A 27,754-nucleotide genomic window follows, 5' to 3' on the forward strand; every position below is an offset into this window, starting at 1 on the left:
TTACATCGCCGGATACAGGCGTTACATTTACAAGTTTTACATCGCCGGATATAGGCATTACATTTACAAGCTCTACACCGATGGATACAGGCGTTTACATTACAATCACTCTGCCAGACGACGGTTTTACATTATAAGGACGCCACACTACAACATAGAACTCCTTTTAAGCAACAAACTAGAGCAAGCTAGTGGAATGTCAAGCATCCCTAGCTACGCCAATGATTCTCTTTCGAAACTCAACTGGGCTCGATTCTCCAAGTTTTGGATTTGAATAACTCTTTCATGTCTCAGCATCACCATGACTCGATACTGGGGCAATTTATTTTGAAAATTCCCATTCTTTTCTCTACCATAGGTCTTTAGTAGAAATTACTATGGAGCATTTCTCATTCCGAGTTTGTTTTTTTAGAATTACCTCCAACCTGATTTCCCACATACTAGAATATGCTAATAACCTCGGTTCGAGTGTTGATCATATTCATTCTATTCGTGCTAACATCCCCATACGTTCATCCCTCTTAAGAACTCGGTGTCACTATAATCCAACACTGGGGCAAATTTTGAATTCGATCAAAATTTGTTGTGATTCTACAATCCAGAACTACACACGACCTGATTCTCGTATAACCAGAGATATGTAGGCAACTTGAAACTGAAGTATCGGCTGCAATATTTTTTCAACTCCCATTCATTTTATTAGGTTCCTCTAAGGTTGTCTCATCGGTCGGACAAAATCGGCTACTCCGTCAAATTTCTTTGCTCGTCAATTCATCCTCATTCCCAAGCAAAGAAGGGGCAAGCTGTTGACACCCAATTTTGGCCGACCTATAATTATTTTTGAATTACTATCTTAATAGATAGACATTTTTTTAAAATTATTTTCTTGAATTATATATATATATATATATATATGTATAAAGTTAATTATTTTTAGTTTTTACCAAAAAATAATAATAATAATAATAGTAATAAAAATCATATATTTTGGATTTCATAGCTTATAATATTTTATTTTTTTTTATATTTTTGTTAATATTATTAACATCATTTTTTTTATCGTTTATGAAAATAACAAGCTTTGTACATTCAAATATTTTTTTTTCCACATTATTTAGTATATATTATTCGTGTGTGTGTGTTTTCTTTGTATAAATATTACTTAATTAAGTTTATTGTGAATTTTAGTTAATATGTATGTCATATCTATTTTTAGTATATACATAAGTATTTCTTTATAAAATATGTTACTTACTAAGTTTATTTTTGTAATTTTACTTATTCATATTAATATATACGTATTTTAATAGGTCTTATGTACATATATATATATAAAAGGATTATTATTGAAGTTTATTATATATTTTAATTTGTTTATGTTAACATACCTATTAAACATCTATTTTAGTATGTATTATATACATGTTGGCATTTATGTGTATATACACAAATATTTATATTGTATGTACATGCATATTTACTTTACATATATAATATTATAATTTGATAAATTTATGATTTTTACTTATTCAACATGTATTTGATAATTAATTAGATGACATTTTATTTTTACAATTACTTATAATTATTTCCTAATCAAATTTTAATGTAGTCTACTTTTATATTCAATTTTAATCTCAACCGTACATTACATTTTTGATCCATGGCCATAATTAATTCTATCATTTTTTATTATTATTACCCAAATCCTAAACCTAAAGGAATTTTTTCCTTTTCATTTTATTTTTTTGGGGTTATCTTCTCCAAATGAGAGAAGACAACAGCAGCGCCGCCTCCCCATTTTTGATGCCTTTCTCGATCTCTCCCTCCGCCTCGCACACTCCTAACCCCGGCGAGATCATCCTCCGCCACCATCGCATCACCTCCATCAAACGCCCCATGAACGCCCTGCACACCCTCACACTCTTCTTCAGCGAACCAGTGAGCAGCGGTGGCGAACAGCGAGCTCCGAAGCTCGCACGATGAACAACAAACAGCGCCGCTACTGCTGCTCCTCCACCTTCAACAACACGCAGCAACAACGAACCACTCCAACAGCTCACAGCGATGGCAACGCTGCCATCAGCAGCCATGGCGCATAGCAGCTCCTTCAGCTGCAGCAGCAGCGAACCAGCGCCAGCAACGACGAGCAGCGGCGGACAACATCTTCACCGGCGAAACCTCCAAGCGAACACGGACAGCAGCTCCTCAGCGGCGACCTCACGCACAGACGCCGACGAGATGAACAGCAGCAGCGACTCCATCGATGACTCCTATCTTCTCTCTTCTCTCCGTCGACGAAGACGAGAACCACCAACTTCGAAAACCACCATGGACAGATCTTAGTTTGCTAGAAGCTTTGAGATTTGGTTTGTTAAAGACGGATCTTAACAGATCCGTCCAGGTTCGTTTCTTTAAAGTTTGATTGCCATCTATCTCATTTTTTTTGTTTTGAACATATTTTTTATTTTGCCTATGGTTATGATTCAAAGAGTCTAATATGAAAAATCTTAAAATTGCAAAATCTATGATATGTTTGTATCCCATTAAATTCAAATCATTTAATTATTAATTTGTATGTGATGTGAGTTTGGTGGTTAAATCGTTTGTTCTTCAATTTCATACTCACTGATATGTGATCAATTGGTCAATTAACCATGCCTATTTATCTCGGATTTTAGAGTTGAGTTGTATGTTTATGTCTTTAAGAATGTAAATTATCATATATGTTTCTTCAATAAGTGGAAAATCATATCTAGGCTTGATTGTGTTAAAAAAAAAATGTACTGAATTGCATAACTTTACGAGTTTCAAATTATTGTGGCTTTAAATGTTTAAATTTAAGAATTTGTAGCGAGTTGTGTGGAGCTATTTATTTATTTCTTTCCCATTGTTAATATTGAATTGGTCCTCTGCTTAGATTGTAGATTGATATTTCCTTTTTGCCTTGATTTATTTTGAAACAACCAGTTTGAAACATTAACATTTTCAGCAGTATGAATATGATTTGTTGTTAGAATTGATAATTCTTGCCTTAAGTTGATGGATGTGGATTTGATAATTGTAGTCATAATTTATTTCCCGTTGAAATTAATTTATTCTCTATAATTAGTTTCTTCTACAATTAATGAGAGTAGGTCCCTCTTGGCATGATATTTGAGACTTCTTTTTGACAAATGGAGTTGTTCTTTCTGACTTTTTCATTTGGTTGTTTGAATTTTGATAGATTTCATTGTTGAAATCTTAATTGATTTGTTTGTTGAAAATTTTATTTGACTTTATTGAAATTTTGTACCCCTTTTGAAATATTTGCTCTTTTGTTTGAATTATTTGAAAAAGTCTTGACTAAGAATAGTAAAATTACTTTTGTTGATTTTCTTGAATACCTTTCTTCATTATAAATTAAGAACTCACATCTTCATTTAAGGAAGAGAAAAGAGACAGAGAACAAACAGAGAGAAAAGACAACAAACAGACAAAAAAAGAAAGGGGACGAAACACATAAGAAAAACAAAATACATTAGAACACAAGAGAGCGCTTTAACAAAAATACTTAATTGCTTTTAAGTTCTTTCTTTTGCCTCTTTGCTACTTCAACTTGTTTGGATCTCGGATATTGCTACCGCTTTTCATTAACATAAAACTCATATTAACCGGTTAGTACTTTCTTTTCCTATTTTATTGTACTGTCTTCACTTTAGATTCTTACATATTATATCTTGTCAAAATAAATACATGAAGTATCCAGGTTAGTTCCCATTTTCCTCAATATATTAGTTTATTATTTTGAAATATGTTCTTGCTTTGTTTGTTTGCTTTGTTGTAGTAAGATTGTATGATCATGATATATCGCTACATATTTGTATATTGCTTGTATTTTGCTTATGCTTTAAGCAGGATTTGAACTTTAAAGTTCAAGACATGAAGAGTTCGCCTGGACCGGAGATCTGAAATTTTATTACTCTACTTCGATTTTTTTTTATTTATAATTTATGTTACTTTATTTATTTGCTTCTCTATGCGGTTTTGTAATAATTTTGTAAGTAACTCTCTATATAAATAATGAAAATTGGGGAAAATATATGGGGAGGGGATATACTTGCTACTTGCTTTATTTATTTATTTTTTAGTTTATCATAAATTTATGTGTTTGAATGCATGTGATCTAGTTATACTACTCATTTCCACATGCTTAGGTCCATTTATTCACGATATAAAAATTTATATGTTTTACAAGATGTTTACTTTATATATATATAAAAATAACAATAAAAATGATCTAAGAATAGTTCGTTAAATATCATTTATCATCATACATGTTTAAAAAATAATTTGTTTATTTTTATGTGTTATCTTTGTTTATGAAAAATCTCATTTAATAATTACTTTGATGATATTTCCACATCATAACCTGTACTTTAAGACTAAAACCATGAATATAGTTTCAAATAATAGCTTTGTCATATTAATTATTTAGGCATTATATATGTAGGATCTACTAAATAATTTTGAATGTAGTAATAATCATATTCAGATTTAAATGTCATTTTATGTAGACATTATGTTCATTGGATCTACAATTTTAATTACATCATATTTAAATATTTTAATTAATATTTTTAACATGCTAGTCATTTGGAAATCATGTGCATGAGATTTTATGTTGAATATCATATAGCAAATCATGTCTATAGGACTTAATGAATATTTTAGTATTTTTATAGGAATTAAGTTATGCTTATAAGATGTCAAATATTTTCATTATATTGATTCATATAGAAATCATGTCTAATGTAGTGTGTTGTCAATCCATAAATCATACCTATAGTTTTAATAAAATTTAGAAATCATGCCATTAATATCATGTTTAGATCTAATTTAAAGCAATAGTTTGTTAATAAGGTCGTTGATTTTATGTTTGTTAGGACGATGAAAGACCAAATCTTAATTTACTATCCTTGTTATGCATTTAAAACGTGTCATCTAGTTTAATGTTTTGAACTTCCTTTAAATATACATATGAAGTAATAATATGCCCAAAATCTTGCCTCGTTTGAGTTAAAATTACCAATCATCATACTATTTGAATAATTGTTAATTAATCAATTTTATATTAGAACATTCTCTTTATTTAAAATCATATTATTCCATATTTATAAACTTTATCCAAGATTTTCAGCAAAGTAGTAAAAATGTATTCTAAATATTAGGAAGAACTCACACGAGTTATTGTAGTTATCATGCTTATAGTTTCTGCGCCTTTAATAAATATTTCATCATATTTCTATAGTTTAGAAATCATGTTCATAGGTTTAAATAATAATTTCAGCATATCTTTTGATTGTAAATATTTTAAGAACATTGTTTCATGCAGAAATCATACTCATAGATAAAAATTAATTTTGCCGGTTAAAATCATATCCCCTGTAATGTGACGTTATTATGTATAAAAATCATGTCTATAAGATTCTAACAAATATTTATTGTATTATTCCATTTTGAGGCCATGTCTACATTTTTAATAAATTTTCATTTCATTTAGAAACCATATCTATAGTATTTTAATAAATCTTCAGCATGTTATTAACTAACTCATATTAATAGGATTTATAAATACTATTAGTTAATAACTAAAATTATCAAGCATGCCTTCTTTATTACAATCGCCTTTGTAATTAACATTGCCTTCATATATTAAAATAATGAAATTTATCGTCTATCTTATTCAAGTTTTATATTTTACAATATCTACGTCTGATTATATGCACACACATAATTATTATGACCTTCACAACTTATCGGTGTTTTCAAGCATGCTAATTAATTAATCTAGAGGCTTATTTGAGATTTTATGTGCTAACTGCTTGTCCTATCTGTTTTGTTTGACGATGGGTCTAATTAGGACGCCTATATTTTCTTTGGTCTAAAACCTACCCTAATAGTATATCCAATGCCTCTTGGACATTAAGTTGGGTCGATAGACACGCTTTAGGACGTTAGTTATTATTTATTTTAGATCGCTTTAGGATTATAATAATAAATAAACTTAAGAGGGGTAGGGGTAATTAGGCCCTTCGAAAATGATGGAAGTTGACCCGAGCAGAAAAATGACAAAAACTTTATATATTTTGTCTTCCAATTAATGAGCCGGCGCTGATCCGAAGAAAATAAGAACGTAGATAATTTTATTTCCTGTCGACTTTTAAATATTTTGTTTGTATATATATTTGGGGTAGTTTAATATTTTAAAACTCAATGATTTTTGGCATCCTTAATCTTATTAGAGATTTCACCTAAATTAGATTTACAACATATTATATATTCATATATCTACACTTGCCTATTATCTTAGTCATTTTCTTTTATTATGGCTACAAATAAAATAATCATTGCTAATACTGGATATTTATTTTACCATAAATTAAGTAAGTTATTTATTCAAATGATTTTAAAATATACATTTGTATTTTTATATATTTTAAGTATATTATTTATTATTTATTTTTACTATACAATAAATATATTATTATTAAATTTGGTTCATTCATATATAAGACGTATATATATGATATACCTTATATTTTCACCATTTTCTCAAAATTTAATAAGATCCTTTTTCTTAATATTTCTAAAACAAACAAAATGAATAAATATCCCTAATCATTTTTCTAAAACTAAATTTAAGGACTATCTTTGGATAGGCTCTGAGGGATGCCTAATACCTTCCCCTCGAGTAACTAAAACCCTTACTTAGAATCTCACAGGTTTCGCAAATCCAAACAGAGTTTACATTTACAATGGTTTTCCTAATATTTTCCTTAAAATTAGGTGGCGACTCTAAACAAACAATTTCAAAATCAGAGGCATAGCCACATTTTTTTTATGTTGCGAACTATTTCGACCCGCTCGAAAATAGGGTGCGACACATTCTGAGCTCAAAAGTGTGGGGTGTAACATTTTCCTTTCTTTTACTAATGAGGGAGAAATGACTTTTTATTTTTCCTTCACTTGGTTCCCCTACATTTTCCAATTCTTATTTCTCATTCACACTTCACATAAACCAACAAATCCCCTACATGAATGGAGGATGATTATTGTTTAAAACATATGTATGAAAAATTATGTGATTCGTAAGTAAGGATTAATTGTATTTGGATAAGTAGGTTTCCCTTTGAACTTTTCATAGTGAACATATATCGGATATACTCGGTCAATTGGTAGATTTGATATTTTTGAACCATTGAGTTTTGGTGTATATTAAACAATATAAGTCATACAATTAACCCTTTAACTATTTTTGGTTCTCATTGTTTTATTCGTTTTAGCTATGAACACTTCCTAGTTCATAAGTACGTAGAAAACTGGCCTTACTGGATTCTCCTTGAAGCGGTGTGTTATCCCGTAGGAACACCATTTGATATTCCCTATATCAAAATTAGATATCATTAAAAGGTCCTAATGCCTTATCCTTGTTACCGAACATTGTCGCATCATGAGACTGGATCATAAAAATTATTTTGACAATGTTGAAATGTTATCAACGACTTTGTTTGATCTCCTTGAACCTAAATCTTGGGATCTCCACTCTTCTAGGTAGATTTACAGCCATGATGATTTGTCCTCGGTCATATTCTTATTCCTTTGGATGATCTCTTAACTCCCTCTCTAGTTAGGCCTTTTGTAAGTGAATCTGACACATTATCCTTTGACTTTACATAGTCAATTGTAATAATTCCACTATAGAGTAGTTGTCTAATAGTATTATGTCTTTATCGTATGTGACGAGACTTACCGTTATACATAACTCTCCCAGCTTTTTCTATTGCAACTTGACTATCACAATGTATGCATATAGGAGCCATTGGTTTAGACCAAAATGGAATATCTTCGAAGAAATTCTAGAGCCATTTTGCTTCTTCACCGGCCTTGTCTAAGGCTATGAACTCAGACTCTATTATAGAGCGAGCTATACATGTTTGTTTGGATAATTTCCAAGATATTGCTCCTCTACCAATGGTAAAAACGTATCCACTTGTGGACTTAGTTTCAGTTGACCTAGTAATCCAATTTGCATCACTATATCCTTCAATAATTGTTGGATACTTATTATAATGCAAAGCAAAGTTTTGAATGTGTTCTAAATATATCAAAACTCGTTTCATTGCCATTAAATCATTTTGGTTGGGAATTCTTGTGTATCGACTCAATTTACTTATAGCACAAGCTATGTCTAGTCGTGCACAGTTCATGATGTATATCAAACTTCCCAATAATCTTGCATAATCAAATTGAGCCTAACTTTCACTTTTATTCTTAGCAAGATCAAGGTTCACATCAATTAGTGTTTTTTGCACTTTTGAAGTTTAAGTACTTGTATTTTTCAAGTACCTTTTGGATATAATGAGTTTGAGACAATGCTAGACCTTGAAGAGTTTTGTGAATCTTAATTCCCAATATCAAATTGGCAACTCTTAAATCTTTCATATCGAACTTACTAGAAAGCATATGTTTAGTAGCATTATGTTTGTAATGTCGTTACTCATTATTAGCATATCATCCACATATAAACAAACAATGACAACTTTGTTTGGAGTGTCTTTAATATAAACACATTTATCACACTCATTAATCTTAAATTCATTTGCCAACATGGTTTGGTCAAATTTTTCATGCCATTGTTTGGGTGCTTGTATTAGTCCATAAAGTAGACTTAACAAGTTTGTACACTTTCTTTTCTTTATCAGGAACCACAAAACCCTTGAGTTGTTCCATGTAAATTTCTTCCTTCAATTCTCCATTTAAGAAAATTATTTTTAAATCCATTTGATGGATTTCAAAGTTATACACACCAGCTAGTGCAATTAACATCCGAATAGATGTAATCCTAGTTATAGGTGAGTATGTATCAAAATAATCAAGGCCTTATTTCTGTCTAAATCCTTTGACGATAAGTCTTGCATTATATTTGTCAATAGTTCCATCAGCTTTCATTTTTCTGTAGAAAATCCATTTTGAACCCAAAGGTTTGTTTCTTGGAGGAAGATCAACCAATTCTCAAGTATGGTTGCTCAAGATTGAATCAATCTCACTATTGACAATCTCTTTCCAAAAGGATGAGTCCGCAGCAGACATAACTTCTTTGAATGTTTAAGGCTCATGTTCATGAGGAAATGTTACAAAATTATATCCAAATAAAGTAGATGTCATTTGACGTTTACTATGCCTTGAAATTTCTTCATTAGGTACATTCTCATTTGGTTCTTCCCAAGATCATTTAGACCCTATATTAGACAATTCAAGTCTAGTTTTATATGGATAGATATGTTCAAAGAGCTCAGCATTATCTGATTTTATTATCGTATTATGATAAACATATGGATGTTCGGACTTGTGAACCAAAAATCGACATACTTTACTATTTGTAGTATATACAATGAAAATACAGTCCACAGTCTTAGTAACAATTGTGATCCTCTTAGGTTTAAGAACTTGGAATTTGTCTAGACACCTTCACACTTTGAAATATTTCAAGTTAGGTTTTCTTCCATTCTATTTCTCATATGAAATAGACTGTGTTTTACTGTGGAAACTCTATTGAGTATTCGATTTGCTGTAGGGATGGCTTCCCTCCATAAGTTTTGTGGTAAACCTGAACTTATAAGTAAGACATTCATCATTTTCTTTAAATTTTGATTTTTCCATTATGCAATTTTGTTAGATTGAGGTGAATAAGGGCCAGTAGTTTGATGGATGATTCCATTTTCCAAACATATTTCTACAAAAGGAGATTCATACTATCCACATCTACCACTTCTTATCATTTTTATCTTTTTATCCAACTGATTTTCAACTTCAGTTTTGTATTGTATAAATATTTCTATTGTTTCATCCTTACTATTCAACAAATAAACATAACAGTATCTAGTGCAATCGTCAATAAAAGTTATAAAATATTTTTTTCTACCACGAGTTGGTATTGACTTCATATCACAAATGTCTGTGTGAACCAATTCTAAGGGACTGGAATTCCTTTCAACAGATTTATAAGGATGCTTAGCATAATTAGATTCAACACACACTTGACATTTTGATTTATTACACTCAAAATTAGGCAATACATTTAAGTTGATTAGTGTAAGGTTTTATAATTGACATGTCCTAAGTGTGAATGTCATAAATTATTTGACTCAAGTAAGTAAGAAGAAGCCTGAACTTTATTGTTATCAACAACCATTATATTTAGTTTGAAAAGGTCCTCAGTGAGGTAGCCGTTTCCTAAATACATTTTATTATTACTAACTACTACTTTGTCTGAAACCAGAATGCACTTGAATCCATTTTTGATTACAAGACCGGCAGATATCAAGTTCTTTCTCATTTCTGGAATATGACAAACTTTGTTCAGAGTCACCATCTTATTGGATGTCATTTTCAAGAATACTCTACCATATCCTTCAACCTTAGCCGTTGTAGAATTTCCCATATAGATAGTCTCATCAGATGCAGTAGGGGAATAAGTAATGAAGGTTTCTTGAACCACATAAATATGTGATATGTCTCCTGAATCAAGCCATCATTTTTGAGATTTCCTACTATGTTGCATTCGGTCAGCATTGCACACAAGTTTTCAACATTCTCATTTGTATCAACCATGTTGGCTTGACCTTTTTTTTTTCTTAGAGCACGACATTTCATAGCTTTATGTCCATTTTTTCCACAGTTGTGGCAGTCTCCCTTGAACTTCTTTTTACTTCGATAATTCTTTAGTCTAGAAGGTTTCTTCCTCTTTTTTGATTTAGACCAGCTTTAACTATATTTGCTTCCATAATTGTTGAGTTTCCTTTAGCCTTATTCTCTACAACCTTGTTGTCTTCATCGATCCTTAGACGAACAATCAAGTCTTTAAGATTCATTTTCTTTCGCTTGTGCTTCAAATAATTTTTGAAGTCTTTCCATAAAGGAGGCAGTTTTTTAACCAATGCTGCTACTTAAAATGTCTCGTTTATGATCATACCTACTATGGATAATTTAAAATCAATAGCACATTCAATAATTTTAACAGTAAAACTATTGAATTTGATCATATCTTTTGCCAGAAGATCATGAATAATGACTTGTAGTTTTTGGACTTGACACATGACAGTCTTGCTATTAACCATCTTATAGTCCAAATATTTTGTAGCCACAAACTTCTTTAAGCCTGCATTTTCATTTTTGTATTTTTTTCTCAAGAATATACTAGAGTTTTTTAGAGGACTTACAAACACTGGAGACGCTATATAAGTCATCTTCCAATCCATTGAGCATGCAGTTCTTGCAAAGAAAATCAGAATATTTCCATCACAATAAAATTTTCATTATCAGGAGTTCCTTCCTCTAACATAGGAACATCTTCATTGATAAAACATTGTAAACTGAGGGTAGTCAGATAAAAGAACATCTTCTGCTGCCACCGTTTGAAGTCAATACCAGTGAACTTTTCAGGCTTTTCTGCATTAGTCATTGCTGTAGAAACTGGTGTTTAACTAGTTGAAGGCATTGTGTATTCTTCAAAACTGGATACATTTGTATCTCCCATTCTATTTGACAAAACAAAAGTAGTATTACACAACAAAATGACCAAATAGGAATTTTTGTTCAATTCGATGAAATTTTTATCTTCAAACAGAGAAAAAAAAAATTTAATTAACTTGATGAATATTTTATTTCTTCCAACCAAGTTAATCACTGGAGTAGAAAATCTTTCGATTTTAGTTTTCAGCCCCCAAACAGAATATAAGATGAAACAGAAATATACAATTTGTTTCTAGTTTAACGATGAAGTTTTTATATTCTTCCAATCGTTAACGAATGAATCTTGAATACTGATGAAGTTTTTATATTCGTCAAATCAGTATTAGATTCAGACAGAGTAGAAAACTATAAAGGTTTTAATCTCCAGAACCGTCAGAGACAGGAAAAAATATGTAAATTCCTTAAGCTTTTTATCTCATATATTAAAGTTAGTGAACTGAAAATAATTTAAGATGAAAAGAAAGAAATAGTATCCAAGTCCACAGAATTCACATTGTGTCCTTAAGGAATTTAATTCTCTCACTGTACCCAAGGTTATTGATTATTTCCTTCCAAGATAAAACAGATAGAACATTAAAGAAGTAGCGGTACCTCAAACTTTGATAATTTCAGCGAACTCAAAAAATAGCAACGTAATCATACAAAGACACAACTTTATTTGTAAGAAAATATATGCAGAAGAAGAAAAAAATTTGATATTGAAAACTGAGAGGAGACCTCTCTATTTATAGCTAACAAGGCTGCAAATTCACCTGTTCAGAACAGTCTCGTCTGTTCAGAACATGCATGGTTTTTTTTGAGAAGGGAAGTGTCTGTTCGGAAGGAAAGGGTCCTTTCCGAATCCGCGAAGGGAAATATCTATTCGTTAGGAACAGATCCTTTCCAAGTTCGCGAATTTCAAATTAATTCGTTTCATGAATTAATTCATTAATTCTGTTATTAATTCCGCAATTTAATTAATTCAAATTAATTCTATGAATTAATTAATTAATAAATAATTCAGCGGATTAATAATTAATATTAAAGAAAAAAGAAATTAAATAATGATCTAAATTATCAATCAATTACATCCAAAGCCAAATCAATAGCTGAAGTCGAGCAAGCGACGATGACGGCGCGAGGGGCACTCTCTACTTGGCCTTTTATGAGTTAAATGAAGTCTTTCCTAATATAAGGACAATCATTTTCCTTTCTTCTACCAATGAGGGAGAAATGACTTTTTCCCTTCACTTGGTTCCCCACATTTTCCATTCACACTTCAATTCAGTTGTTTACAGATAGTAAATCAGCTATGCAGATAGCAAATAACCCTATGTTCCATGAGAGAACAAAACAGATATTGATTGTCACTTCATAAAGGAAAAGGTGCAACAAGGTTTGATACATCCAGAATATGTCCCAACAACTGAACAAGAGGCAGATTTGTTGACAAAGGGACTTGGAAGTCCTAAATGTGTTTTCACCACCTAGCTTGAAGGGGGTTGTTGAGATGATCATAGAGAAACACTAATGAGTTGTGTATAGCTGGCATTCCGTTATAACAGAATGACCACTAGATGGCTAGGTAGTTAGCAAGGTAGTTAATTAGTTACTCTATAAATAGTTGCTAGTAGAGTAGAGATAATTCATTCTATATTCATTCCTTCTATCAATACAAAGAACCAGTTATTTGCTCTCTGTGTTAGCTTCGACAATGACCTAAAATATCTCACATCCATTCATCAATGGTGGATTTTATCATACTAAAGTTAACCATATATGCCTTAGAGCCTTTTATATATATAGATCGTTTAGCAATAGTAAGATATGACTCTTTCATGATGATGTAGTCTTTTTGAAGGGTTCATGACCCATAAGTTTTTGGAATAAAGCCATAACTTGGCAAATAATTGAAGAATTTCCATTGAATATGCAGGTTATGGGATTGAGTAGGAAATTTAAGGTTGTGTGCGTAAATGAGTTCCCTTGAAGTTCGACTCAACAATGCCCTCTCTTTGTAGCTCCTGGTAGAAAATGTTTTTCATTTTCCTTCGTACCTAACACACTGTACATGAGAATTTGTAGTATAGCTTATGATTTAAGACTTCAAATTCCTGAATTGCAATGGAACTGAAAGAGCTATCAGCTATGAACCCTCCAAAAGTACATATCAATATGAAAGTCGTTTTACCGGTATTTTGCAAGAACAATTGAAGTGATTCAATTTTGAATATCATAAGCAGAAAACAGAGAACCCAGAACATGATTGCTGTTATAGTAAGTCGTTTGCTTTTTTTGACGTTAACATTAGAAAAGCGAACTTTTTAGATAGATTAAAAAGGAAAGTTCACCATATAAATTAAGACAGAGAATATTTCATGAGAAAGTAAAATTCAAGAATGTTGAAAGAAAAAAACAAATACATAACAATATATAGAGCCACAATTATTCCTTTTTTTCATGCTGCTTGTTGATCTTCCTGCAATTCTTCCTGATTTCTCCCCTGGAACCCGTCAAAGGTGAAATATTTCCCATCTTAACCATAGATTTCGTGAAATGCTCGAAGAAAAGCTCATTGTTCTCTGCATATTGTTTCACCAATGTTAGTGATTCTTGATTCTTAGTAACAAGAACTTGGTCTGAGTTCAAAAGTCCCTTTGAAGCCAACAAGTTCTTGAAGTAGCTGTTGTCAAATTTTGTTGGGGAGACAAAGTCCAAGAAAAATAAGGTTTGGTCACCACCAGATCTTGGACACTTAGCGCGCAATTGGGCAGCATATGACTGTTCCAGTGTAGAGTCTGGTAAACTATTTCCTGACTGATTGTAAAGTCTCTGCCTGAAGCTAGTGCATCTTGCATTTCCAATTGTGTGGCTCCCTGCAGAACAAATTTTGACATTAATTAAGTGATAACTTGTTTACAAGTTTACAATATCATTTTAAGGAAATAGCACACAGAAAGTTGTTGTTAATATGTTATATTCTATAATAGGTATAAAACACCAGCACTATAAATCGCATTACATTATCGATGTATATAAGTTGAACTCATTAACTATGGTTTCACGTGTGATAAGTACTCTAGGTACTAATTTAATTTATATACGTCGTTGTTTTATATTATAATTTAACCTGTTGTAGCAGGTTGACTGTCTTATTTTTTTTCTAAGTAATGACTAATTCCACTTTTTATGAACAGTTTACTTGTTATTGTCGTTAGATGATTGTGTAAAAATTGTTTCATACACGTTGTATAGAAGTTAAACGTTAACGTCTACGTCCTCTAGGAAAGCGAAAGAGAGGAAGTTTTACCAGATAAAGCTACAAGATCAACAATATCAAGCCCCTTCAACTTGAATTTAGTAAGAATGGTATTAAATGTGTTGTTTGGAGCAGGGATATTATAGTTGGAGCCACTTAAACTGGCACCCCTGGAGTCTCTTCTTCCTAATGGTACCTCCCAGTTTGGTCCACCAGCCTGAATAAACAAAAATATATTAATTAAAAATGTCAAGTTTTGTTAATCTTAAAAATGTACTTTTGTATGATAGCTATTCAACTTACTAAAACTGTTGAATCCCTTGCAGCTAGTGCCAATATGTCTGCACATGATACAGTTTGAGGGCACTCCTTCTCAAGTGCCTTCTTAATTTCATCAATGACTTCAAATCCACGTGCCGAATTCCTGTTGGGATTTGATCTTTTCTCACTAACTATGCTTCCACTGCTGTCAAGAAGCAGAGATGCATCACACCCCTACATCAAAGATTGAAAATTATAGTTAGTCATCACTTTGTACTGCGGTCTAACTCAGGGGCGAAGCTACATGGTCCGAAGGGGTTCAACTGAATTCTCTTCGTCAGAAAATTACTTCGTGTGATAGGATAAAATTAACTTTACTGTATATCAATGTGTATATGATTGTTGAATCCCTTAGACTAGAGAGAAAGTAGTGGCAAAGGTGGCTATAAAATTGTTTAGGTCAGAGGTATGAATCACATGTATGGCATCCTTGGGTCCACTATAAAAAAAAAGGTTTGATATATCACTCAACTTTGTTATTTAGAGTTGATATAACTTTTGTTATAAAAGTGACTCACATATACTTTTACCATTATAAAAGTGGTTCACATATATCCCTACCGTTACAAAATGGCTCACGTATACCCTTTTCCTCTAACGGAAATGAAAAAGTACTTTTAAATTTATTTTCTTGATTTTTAATTTTTTAAAAAAATTAATGTAGGGGTATATATGATCTTCTCAGACATGAATTATTTTTTTACTTCTTTGATTATCGTTATATGAGTTTCTTATTCTTATTTCATTTTTTTTCTTTCATTCTTTAGTGTAAAAATATGAGAAATTAAAGAAAAAAGTGTGAATGAAAAATGAGAAAAACCAAATATACCCCTACATGAATTATTATTTTAATTAAAAAATAAATTTAAAATTATTTTTTCACTTCCGTTAGAGGAAAATGGTATATCTGAGTCATTTGTAAAGATATATATGAACCACTTTTATAACGAGAGATATATTAGCACTAAATGACAAAGTTGAGGAGTATATCATGTCCTTTTCCCTAAAAAAAAAAAGCATTAACTATGTAATTTGTTATTGATTTGTCTCTAAATAGCTCGTATCTAGTATGATTTTAATCAGTCTTTAAATAGTATTAGCGATGAATGGTGTTGATTAGTGACAAAAGTTGTCCATCGCGAATTTCTATTTTATTGAATGTGATTTATTTATTTTTTGAATTTCCCTTGGTAGAACTGTGACATTCTTACATTTCTTTTAATAAACTTATTAGAATTTCTGACTTCGCCATTACAGGTCTAACCGATACAAATATTATTATCTCTAGCCCAAGTTATGTGCACAGTTTGTTTTGATACAAATTTTAAGAAAGAATGACTTTTAAAATTTGTGGTATAAAACAAACCTTAGATATTTATGTCTATAAATCATTTCATTAAGGTAAAAAGAGAATTATTAAGTTAAGTTGTTTGTAATTATGGAAATGTGACATTCTTTTTCAGAAAGAACTAAACAAAAAGGTGTGTCACATAAATTGAAATCGGAGGGAGTGACATGCATATAATAACATTAGTCTTACCTTGACAAAGCAATCATGGAAATGCAGCCTCAGCAAAGAAGCAGCCATTCGAGCCTCTTTGGCTACGGCCTTGGCAACAATAGACTTGACTATTTCTTTTGCTTGGGGACATGAACGGTCATAAAATTGTGGGAATAGATAACCACCATAAGTCTTGGTAGACAAACAAATTGGCGCAAAAGCAATGAGAACAATGACCATGAAGAAGCTCATTGATTGAGCCATATTGAAAAAGTATCTAGTTAAGGACTTAATTAGTATACTAGGGATTAATTTGAGAATGTGATTATAAAAGCTATGGGAATAACGAGTGCTATATATAATGTTCAATGAATGGAATATTTGTTACAAATGGAGTTGGTAGCTTATAATTAGTTATGAAATTAGTAGTTTATTCACAAAGTGAAGCAGAGACATATTCTTTATCTATGATTGATTTGGTCCGTGATTGAGAATTAACATTCAACTTTATAAGAATTTTCAAGATTTTGAAATCATTCTCAATGAATTACAAATGATTGATTATGACTTCCTACCTTACTAATAGCTTAATTAGTAATGGGCATGTATTGGGGTAGTCGTCTCTCCTAACCAAAATCCAAATATATTGTAGTTATCAAGGGTAAATCTTTAATCAAAAGCTATTATACTAATTAATAATATAAAAAGTACTCAGAATCTTAAAGTTGGAGCAGAAGCACCTGCTCTGTTGACAAAAGAGGACCACAAGATACTTTCATTTGAACCATATATGAATTAGGACTTCAAATTTCTGAAGACAATGGAACTGAAAGAGCTATCAGCTATTAACCCTCCAAAAATACATATCAATATGAAAGTCGTTTAGGTATTTTCAAGAACAACTGAAGTGATTCAATTTTTGAATATCATAAACAGAAAACAGGAGAACACAGAAGGCCAGAACATGATTGCTGTTATAGCAAGTCGTTTGCTTTTGATGTTAATATAAGAAATGTAATCCCATATGGCAATGCATTTCTGTGACTCTAAATCATCTAAATTATTTTTAAATATAAAAAGGAGAACTTTATGATAGATTAATTAAATACGAAATTGTGCCACATAAATTGACAATGAGAATATTTCATGATAGAGAAAGTAAAACTTAAGAATGTTGAAAGAAACAAGAAAATACATAATATATAGAGAGACACAATTAAAGATGAAATATTTCCCATCTTAACCATAGACTTTGTGAAATGCTCGGAGTAAAGCTCATTGTTCTCTGCATATTGTTTCACCAATGTTAGTGATTCTTGATTCTTAGTAACCAGAACTTAATCTGAGCTCAAGAGTCCCTTTGAAGCCAACAAGTTTGTTGAAAATGGTGTTTTTCATCGATCTCAAAGAATAACATTTGGAGAAGATGAAGTTTAAAGAAACGAGGGAAGCATTTCAAATGTTAGGGCAAAATTAGGATGAAATAATCTTGCCCTCTTCTGTTAGCAATGAATATGTGTCCTCTGAGGCCCCGCAAATTAATGTGTGCTGAAACTCATCTCAACCATCAAATCAAACACAATCACATCCGTTAATCGCAAGCTTTGGATACTTGGAATATGGTTTAGAGTTTGTTATGCAAAGCCCAATAGAAATAGCACACCTGTACAAAATACTTCGTATTTTTTATTTATTTTATTGTGTAAATACATCTATACATGTAAAATCAAATAATCAATACAATCATCAGAAAATTTTCAATTCAAGTCTCTTTAATTTTTGTTCTTCAATTCAAATGTCTATCTAATTTCTACATTTATTTTCTGCAAATTTCTATATGATATCAGAACAGTACTAAATTGCTACATCAATGGAAACTGGTTCTGTTGTGATCTCATCAGCTACTGGATCCTTATCAATGGATTCAAGTAGCCCCTTCTTCCTTCTCCCATCAGATTCAACTGGACTATCACTTGTAAACTTCATCTTTGAAGCAACGGGCTATTGGGGTTGGAGAAGATCCATCCTTATTGCTCTGTCAGCTAAAATAAGTTGGGCTTAATTGATGGAAGTTGCAAGTCTTCAGGTACTTGTTCACAGATCTTCAACCCTGGAACAGAAGTAATGACAGGGTGACCTCTTGGTTACTCAACTCCCTTCCTAAGCACTGTTGATAGTGTTATCTATTCAAAATCAACACAAGCCCATTGGAAAGATCTTGAAGACAGGTTTGGACAGCCCTATGGGGCCAAACTCTATCACCTGCAAAAGGAATTAAATGATTTAATTCAGGGAACAAATGACATAACAGGGTATTATACTAAGCTTAAGGGACTATGGGGTGAACTGAATATTTTAAATACCAGAAATTGTTGTTCTTATGACTGTACTTGTGGCGGAAAAAGTGTGTCAGCCAAATCTCTATAGGATGAGAGGCTCATTTAATTCCTAATGGGTCTGAATGATGCTTACTCTTCTGCAAGAAGTGACATTCTGATGATAAACCCTTCCTTATAATGAGTCTAGAAAATCTAATCATGCAAGATGAACAACAAAAAGAGTCTGCCATTCACTCATATTTTTTAAGAAGTTCTACTTCCTATTTGACTACTAATAATCATGCTAATGGAATCAATGATTGCAAGTGGAAGAAGTCTAACTTGGTCTATTCTCACTGTAAGAAACTTGGACATACAGTGGATAAATGTTACAGAATCACTACACCTATCAGGTAGTCCACTTTCCTAATCAAGCTAAGTCAGTCTTCTAATCACTCTTCACCATTCCAATCCAGCTAAGTCAGTCTACTAATGACTTCCCCTGTATCAACTTGTCCCTCTCCTATTTCTCATCATTCTACCATGCCTTGTATTCCTCCTACTGTAATACCTATCAGGCAGCCCACTAGGCCTCATAAGAAGCCTGGATATCTATCAGATTGCATATGTAATGTAGTTTACCTCACTGATCTAACTCAGTCTTGTTTTACTTCTCCAATTGAGCCTCATATCTACCCTTTTGCAACACTTTCTTTACCTAATCAACATATCCTGAACAATACTTTAAACATCACTGAACCGACCAGTTTTGCACAAGTTGCAATGCACCCAGGCTGGCAGCAGGCAATGACATCTGAATTTGCAGCCTTAGAGTCTAACAAGACTTGGAAGTAGTTAGTTTACCTAAGGACAAGAAGACTCTACCTTGTAAGTGGGTCTACAAGGTAAAGCAAAGTTCAAATGGGACTTTGGAAAGGTTGAACGCAAGATTCATAGTATGAGGTGATGTTCAGAAAGAAGGGATAGATTTTAATGAGACTTTCTCTCCGGTGGCTACAATGACCATTATTAGGTGCATTTTAACCATTGCAACAAAGAAAGGGTGGATTATTTCTCAACTGGATGTTAATAATGCATTTTTGCATGATGATTTACAAGAGAATAGTTCATGAGGTTTCCTGCTGTAATGATTGGTCCTAGTCCTCATCATGTATGCAAGCTCACTAATTCTTTGTATGGATTGAGGCAAGCCTCACGCCAGTAGTATGCTAAGCTTACTTCTCAGCCCTATACTATAAAGGATTTACATCTCCTCTAAATGATTATTCTTTGTTTGTTAAGAAGGATGGTCCTTTTATATAAATAGTTGTTGTATACATAGATAATATTATTTTGGCAGGAAACAATTCAAATGAGCCTGACCAGCTTAAGTCTTTCCTTAATGATGAATTAAGATAAAGAATCTTGGAGACTTACATTATTTCCTTGGGCTTGAGATTCTCAGGGAACCACATGGACTGATCATAACTCAACAGAAGTATACTATGGAACTTCTCTCTAAATATGACTGCTCACATCTTCCAGTTACTTCTTCACCAATCGATTCTACATTCAAATTGTCTACTACATGAGGGGAATCTTTGATTGATGCTACTTCATATAGAAGGTTAATAGATAAGTTAAATTACTTGACTCATAGCCGGCCTGATATATATTTTGCAGTCCAGCATCTTTCACTGTTTATGCAAGAGCCTCGTAATCCTCATTTCAATGCAGCGCTTCGAGTGCTCCGCTATTTGAGGATCAATCCTGCTCAAGGTATAATTTTATCAGGAGATTCCTCTCTCAAATTAGTTGCTTATTGCGATGAGGATTGAGGAACTTGTTTGAATAGTCGCAGCTCTGTTAGTGGTTATTTTGTAACTCTTGGAGGTTCTTCCATTTAATGGAAGTCTAAGAAATAACTCTGTCTTTTTTTCATACGCGGAAACTGAATACCGTTCTATGCTGCTTGTTGTAGCTGAGTTGACTTGGCTCAATCGACTTCTTCTTGACCTTGGTTGTCCGCCGGATCTTCCAATTCATGTTCACTCTGATAGTCAATTATCGATTTACATCGCCCGAAACCCCGTCTTTCCTGAGAGAACCAAGAATGTGGATCTCGATTGCCATTTTGTCAGGCAACAGTTTCTTGCTGATATATGATCTCATTTCACTCTCTTATGTATCGGCTTCCTCTTAACTCGCCGATCTTTTTACTTAGGCGCTTTCTGGACCTTCTCATCACACCATTCTTCCTAAGTTGGGTCTCTCTGCACTCCCCTCCATTTTGAGGGGGTGTTGAAAATGGTGTTTCATCGATCTCACATTAGAACAAAGAAGAATATTTGGAGAAGATGAATTCTAAAGAAACGAAAAATGTTCGCGAAAAATTCAGATGAAATAATTTTGTCCTCTTTTGTAAGCAATGATCACGTGTCCTCTTAGACCCCCACAAATTAACGTGTGCTGGAACTCATCTCAGCCATCAGATCAGACGCAATTACAGCCGTTAATCACAAGGAAAAACTACAGGTTATAGTAAACATTAATTTTTTTTATTATACAAACATTAACTTTTATTATATATTTTTTATATTAAATGAATACAATTATCTATTAAATAGCAAATTTAATTATATATAATAATCATTTCTTTTTTATATATATATTTATATCAATAAAAAAAGTAGTTCGATGTACTAAACTTTCCTTATTAAATAGATAAACAATATTACATTAAATGTGGTCAGGCTCGTGAGCTCGGTTCCCCATTGTTTCCCCTCTTCAATATCTCCTCTTTCAAATCCCTATTACACAGCTTTTTTTATTTTATTTTATTTTTCCCCCATATTCCATCTCAATCACGTTTCTTATTTCACGATCTCAGGCTTGATTTGTGCGATTCATCCTAATCGGGTATCTTCTAAGAAGATTTCATCATTTTTTTCTCAGTTTTTTTAACATTATGTTTGATTCAAAAATAGCTTTATCGTATTAAAAATGGTACAAAAATATCTTCTTTTCAGTTATTAGATCAAATTTGCTTTTCAATTAATTTATTAAGTTTTATTACAATAATAACTAAGTTTCAATTTCAAACTAAGTTGGTTGGTGATATGAAGCTACCACGGACCATATACTTCTTCAAGGACGAGAATGGGGTAATGTTTGGAATGCGTGTAACTAAATAGCACTTTTTGTTTGTAATTTAGATATCTGCAGTCCCCCTTTGTGATTATTTTTTGGAAGGTGAGTATTCTCTCCGTTTCTTTTTTATTCAGTCATATCTATTAAGAAAATAATTATTCATAGAGTAAGTTTATTATTTTATTTCAATAATGAATAGAATAGAATTTTAAACATATTTATTTATTATATTTTTTAAAGATATTAACTCAATATTAATAAATTGAGAATATAATAGTAAAAAATAAATTATCCTTTATCAAAATTAATAAGTAAAAAAAAAAATTAAATTAGAAAATATTTAAGAAGTAAATAAGGACGGAGAGAGGGAGTAGTATTTAAGTAAAAGGAAGTTTGTGATTATTTGTAAGTTGTTTGTTTCTAATTAAACTACAAGTGACAACATGCATAGAAGTAACAATCCATGCCATATATATATATGCACCGGCTCGGATACCCTTCATTTAAAATAATTGCTACTTCCATGAATATGGTTACAGTTTCTCGGGAAGGTGTTGAAATTGGCTTGCCTGACGTACCGTCCCAATGAAGTTACTGCCTAGCATTTAGGGGAAGAAATCAGGGGACTGAACATGATTTGAAAGATAGAAAAGCAGAAATAACTCAAATAGGTAGGTCAAACTGCTCTTTGGAAGATAGAAAGCCCAATCTGTGAATAATGTCATTTTAATGGAGATCCTGGCTGCACATTGCAAGAAATCCAGAAGGTGGGTAGGAATTTACAATTTGATACATTTTCTACTACTGGTTGCTTTCTCCAGAAGTGCAATGGTACAAATCGTGGTGGTGGTTCTGTTTCTGATCTTCTGATTCCCGACCAAGAACAGACAGGAGGTAATTCATCAAATGTGATGTGAAATTGTTCGGACAGATTCTCAGTAAACCATGCCCTAAGCCAAATCCTAGTTCCAATGCACAGTGGAGTGATGGTAGCAACCAGCAGTTGAAAGTTGGCAGCGATTCGTTAAGTGCAAGTCATAGTTTAGATGGCAATTCCAAATTCGAGCGAAATAACTTGCTGGGTTCTGAGAATCATCCAGTCAGGAGTTTTGGTTTTTGGGATACAGACAGGGTTTGCTTGGTTGCCCGATTCTGCTATCCTGCTGGCAAAATATCCTGCGGCATTTGGTAATTATGCGATATCTTCCACCAAAATGGAGCAGCCTACTTTGCATGGGGTTGTGAAGACCACTGGGCGGAATTTGAACAATTTAGTGGGCAGGCGGCAAGCATTTGCAAGGGAAGCCAGTGTAAGGTCTCCGTGGCAATTCTCTTTTTGCCACAATGTACAATAGTTTTTGTAAGTTTAATCCAGGAAACCATAGGGCAGTAGATGTTGCCGTCTTTTTGGTTACAGAATTCTACGTCTCTAATATTTGCCAGTAGCAGCTTTGTATTTGTTGTATTGATGGAAATACAGCAATAAATTATCAAGAGTTTGGTAGGTGTAAGAAGTTCAGTAGGGGAATCTTATTAGCTCAGTTGGTTGATTACCTGAATTTTTATTTTGTTGGTTAGGATTTGATTATCCGCATTGTAATCCCCTCCCAATTTTCCCTTCCCCTGCCCCCATTACAAAAAAAAAATAAAAAAAAATCAGTACCATTTTGCATTTTTGATATTCCAATTATTCTCCCCTTTCATCTTTCCCGCCCTCTTGTTTTTCTCTAGTTTCTTTTGATATTTTATATTATTGTCAAGTGGCTGTTAATTTTGTTCCAAAGAAGGGGTCGTTTGGTGTGATCAACAACAATATATCCAATAAAATTTTATAAGAGTCTCATAAGGTAAAGTATGTGCAAATCTAACCACACTCTTTTACGAGCCAAGGTCCCAACTCACCTATTAGTGACTTATTTATGGGTTGCCCCATAATGACTGATGCAATGGTCATAATACTTCTCATAGACCACCCTTAAAAATATCTATAGGATTAGCAATGCAGAGTTTGTTTTTTGTCAAATGTTTGATTCGTTGCTTCCTCCTAATCTTATGTTTAAATTAAAACTTTATAAAAATCTTTTTTCCAATTATACTCTTGAATTATTATGAAATTCTTTCTTCTATATAATTGGGTCAATATAAATAACTATCAAAAAATATTATTTTTTTGTGGCCTTCTAACTAGCTAGGAGAACAACAATTTTGTCAACATGTTTGTTATTTTCTCACTTGTATTATTGAGTGTAAATAATTGTTATCTTAATAAATTGATCACCCACAACATCAATTTTTAATTTAAAAAAATAGACCATCTAATTTTAAAATCGAAAAAATAGTAAAAAATAGTAAAATCAAATAAACCATCTACATTTACTAATAAAAATTACAAGTTGTATGCAATTTTATAAATTGTTCAAAATACAAATAATTAGACAAACACATATATATCAACAAATAATACATTCAATTAAAATCACAAAATTCGTGTGGTCATATATTTACTTTTTCAATTAGTAAATGTTAAACAACTCAATATTGATTTGCGTTGGATTTATTTAGCAACAAACAACTCTCTCTAAATAATAAAAATTGTAAGCTAATTTATTTAAATAAATTTACTAATACAAATATAAAACATAAAATCAAGAAAATAAACAAAATGATTTAAAGAATTTGAGGGGTATTTTTGTCTTTATATCAATTAATCTCGTGGAATTGAATCCTATATATTACTAATACCACCAAATGGAAGATATTAATTATACATCCTATAATACCATGTAGGGTGTCTAACTAATACATGAATTAGTTATACATAGATCCAAAATTCTTATCAAACATAGTACTAAATAATACCATACATAATACATGGACTATTTTCTTTCTCCGCGGCAAGCATATTCAAGTACCGAACAGCCCCTAATACACCGTACCAAACAACCCCTTAGTTTTTTCTGTTCTTGTTTAGATATAAAAATCTCCACTATTCTTTTTTCCAAAAAATTTTGACCAAAAAAAAAAGAGAGCGCTCAGGTTATAAGTTATGAGACATTGTACCATGACTTGAATCACTAAATAATGCTTCTACTTTCATTGGAAATCAGCCGTCTAAGTAGTAGTATGAGCTTCACTACCTAGCTAAGGGCACAACTTCTAGCTGGAGTTTGGCTAGCTCGCCTTGCGTTCTTCTCGTGTTTGAAGGATGGCTGGAAGAGGTGCTGTAATTTTGAAAAACTGCAAGATGAAGCACTGTCAATAAGTTTACTTTGAATTGAGATATCTAGCAAGGTAACCAACCTTGTTTAAATTTTTTTAAAAATAATTCTACTGTCAAATATGATCCTCTTTGTATATTTGCCAAATCTGAAGCATCGAAAGCTTGGGAACATTCAATCAATCTAGTTCCATAGTTAGACCAAAGGAAATGGATGAGTGCATGCTTAAGGTTTGTGGAGTTGAGACCCATCCAGCGTTAAAGATCACACTCAAGGTAGTAAGGTCCCGTTTGGTAAAGTCAGTGTTGCTACATGATAAAGGTATAGAGTGATAACAGCAATAAAGTAATCAAACAGCTTAAACTGTCAGCAAGACTGTTTCATCAAAACAAGCATTTCAGTTGAATACTCATCTGATTCATTAATGTAAAACAGCAAATGACTAATAATAGAATTGCTAGGGTTGTAAATATGCAAATGTCGCATTGAAATTACTGATTTTTGTTTGATCGGTGACATCAAAATTACTGGTTTCTAAAACTATATTAAGAAAAAAACTAACCTCATTTGTGATTGGGTGAATAAGAACTACTTGATGTGCATGCAGGTTATATCCACAGTCTCCAGGAACAGGATTCTCAGGTCTTTGATAGCCACTAATAAGAAAGTAAAGCCAACTAAAATCAGATCACGATATTAGCAGCAGACGAAGCTATTGTTCTTGTTTAAAGTGATTAGATAGAATAAATATTCAGAAGGGGAGCCTTGGAGTAACTGGTAAAGTTGCTGCCATGTGACCAGGAGGTCACGGGTTCAAGCCTTGGAAACAGCCTCTGGCAGAAATGCAAGGCAAGGCTGCGTACAATAGACCCTTGTGGTCAGGCCCTTCCCCGGACCCCGCGCATAGAGGGAGCTTTAGTGCACCGGGCTGCCCTTTTTTTTTTTATAGAATAAACATTCAGCTGCTTTCTGTTTCAATTTTAAGTAATTTGACTATCTTCGCAATTAACATGAAGGATAAAGCTTTATTTGGTCCAAAATAGGCCTAATGTATTAGAGAAATCTGTGAACTTCTTGTCTATAACTGTCATGATAAAGGTCACTGTTGATAAGTACTTTCTCGCTTAACAGGATAACAAAAGATGTGGAAGAAGGGTAACCTAGATAGCAAATTCAGTTAGTGTTTACTACTAGGACTATCTAATTAAAATGAATACCAACAAATAAAAGTCCAATTTCATACCCATCCTTCTCAAAACTTTCACCCGTTAATTCAGGATGAAAGCACTTTGGTTGCCCGCCAGATGCATAAAGAGGATCACCTGGTAAGATAACAATTATTTATAAATCATAAAAGGAACTTACAGAAGAGCTGCTGGGCAATACAAGTTTGTAATACTACATGAGCAGAAAAGCTGGTGTGGTATGCTACAGCTATGTTACAAGAGCACTCCTAATTATACACAAAGATTAATCAATTGTGGTTGGTTAGTATGATAAGGTATACAAATTATTTTTTCCAGAACCAATCTCTTTAAACAGACCCTCTATGGTCTATGAAGGTAGTAGGACTGTTGCCTAGATGTTCAGCTTGCACACAGTTACAATTAACTCAGGGATAACAATTCTTAGCCTTGGACGGACCACATTGTACAGGGGAGTGTACTCGGTAACAAAATCTGAACACTAGATATTCGATGAGAAATTACATAATGAACGATACAGTAAGGAAATACTAACTGCTCTTTTTTAAGCTTGCAATTGTTTGTCAGCGGAAGAAGTATCTAAACCTGCATTTAGATAAGTAAATCATTTTTGCTTCGCTATAACCTAGAGGAAGAAACACATTCCAATGCCCCATAGTTCCAATAACATATTTACGTTGTAGAGGGCCTCATGTCGACTTAATCAGAGAGGTCATTGACATTTCTGTAACAAAGCAGATGCATAGTCCACAGGCTTAGTTCAGGACTCATTCTCTTATCGTAACCCAATGTATAGACTTAAGTTCTTCCATCACCTTTTCTCCTTTACTCGTGCACTTAAGTAGATACTTACTGATATGCTTTCATATTACTAAGAACGACAAATGTCTGCAATGCACCATCCAATGTCGAAGTACTAGTCAATACATGGTTGAAGTTGGTGAACTTCGTGTTTCTCTTTTCTTTTGTGTGTGTTTCTTTTAGAAGACACAAACTGATATTTCCACTTCTATGCTTATATTTATTCTTTTATGATGGGGGAGAATAGATTAAAAAAATTCAGATTTACCAATTAGTGGAAATCCAATGAAAGAGAGATGGATACGGATTTGGTGTGGCCTTCCAGATTGAATTTCAACCTGTTAATAATGTACAATGTTAAGGAAATAAGATATAAGGTTCCTTCTCCTGCTCAAGGGTAGGGAAGGTTAAGGAAGGTGTCTATAACA

General features: G+C 32.5%; 2 protein-coding genes and 1 long non-coding RNA gene across 8 annotated transcripts in view; 1 reads left to right on the plus strand and 2 right to left on the minus strand.

Annotated features, from left to right (window-relative positions):
* Positions 1-13,850: 13,850 nt before the first annotated feature.
* On the minus strand, positions 13,851-16,935 carry LOC129873882 (peroxidase 72-like). Its single transcript, XM_055949068.1, has 4 exons — positions 16,674-16,935; positions 15,116-15,307; positions 14,864-15,029; positions 13,851-14,429 (listed from the first exon to the last, which is right to left on the minus strand). The coding sequence occupies exons 1-4, from the start codon at positions 16,896-16,898 to the stop codon at positions 13,999-14,001; spliced, it is 1,014 nt and encodes a 337-aa protein (XP_055805043.1). The 5' UTR covers positions 16,899-16,935; the 3' UTR covers positions 13,851-13,998.
* Positions 16,936-21,912: 4,977 nt separating this feature from the next.
* LOC129873290 (uncharacterized) lies at positions 21,913-23,655 on the plus strand. The gene is made up of 2 exons (XR_008762703.1): positions 21,913-22,204; positions 22,642-23,655. It is a non-coding gene; the product is annotated as an uncharacterized LOC129873290 (long non-coding RNA).
* Positions 23,656-24,812: 1,157 nt separating this feature from the next.
* LOC129872821 (RNA pseudouridine synthase 5) overlaps positions 24,813-27,754 on the minus strand; it is a 64,682-nt gene continuing 61,740 nt past the window's right edge. For 5 of the 6 annotated variants that reach the window (XM_055947713.1, XM_055947717.1, XM_055947715.1 and 2 more), the window contains 4 exons: positions 27,595-27,664; positions 26,564-26,642; positions 25,883-25,976; positions 24,813-25,339 (listed from right to left, as the gene is read on the minus strand). In XM_055947713.1, the coding sequence (XP_055803688.1) occupies positions 25,274-25,339; positions 25,883-25,976; positions 26,564-26,642; positions 27,595-27,664 (309 nt within the window). In that variant the 3' untranslated portion in view covers positions 24,813-25,273. The remainder of the gene's footprint in view (positions 25,340-25,882; positions 25,977-26,563; positions 26,643-27,594; positions 27,665-27,754) is intronic. The other variant, XM_055947714.1, reaches the window with a different exon arrangement.

Source organism: Solanum dulcamara, chromosome 11 (genome assembly GCF_947179165.1).
Source record: "Solanum dulcamara chromosome 11, daSolDulc1.2, whole genome shotgun sequence".
In the NCBI taxonomy this organism is placed as follows: domain Eukaryota; kingdom Viridiplantae; phylum Streptophyta; class Magnoliopsida; order Solanales; family Solanaceae; genus Solanum; species Solanum dulcamara.

Coding starts and splice junctions, on each gene's coding strand:
- LOC129873882 (XM_055949068.1), bottom strand. CDS start 16,898: ATGGCTCAATCAATGAGCTTCTTCATGGTCATTGTTCTCATTGCTTTT. Junction 15,308..16,673: donor TCCATGATTGCTTTGTCAAG/GTAAGACTAATG, acceptor TCTTTGATGTAG/GGGTGTGATGCATCTCTGCT. Junction 14,430..14,863: donor TGATCTTGTAGCTTTATCTG/GTAAAACTTCCT, acceptor TTTGTTCTGCAG/GGAGCCACACAATTGGAAAT.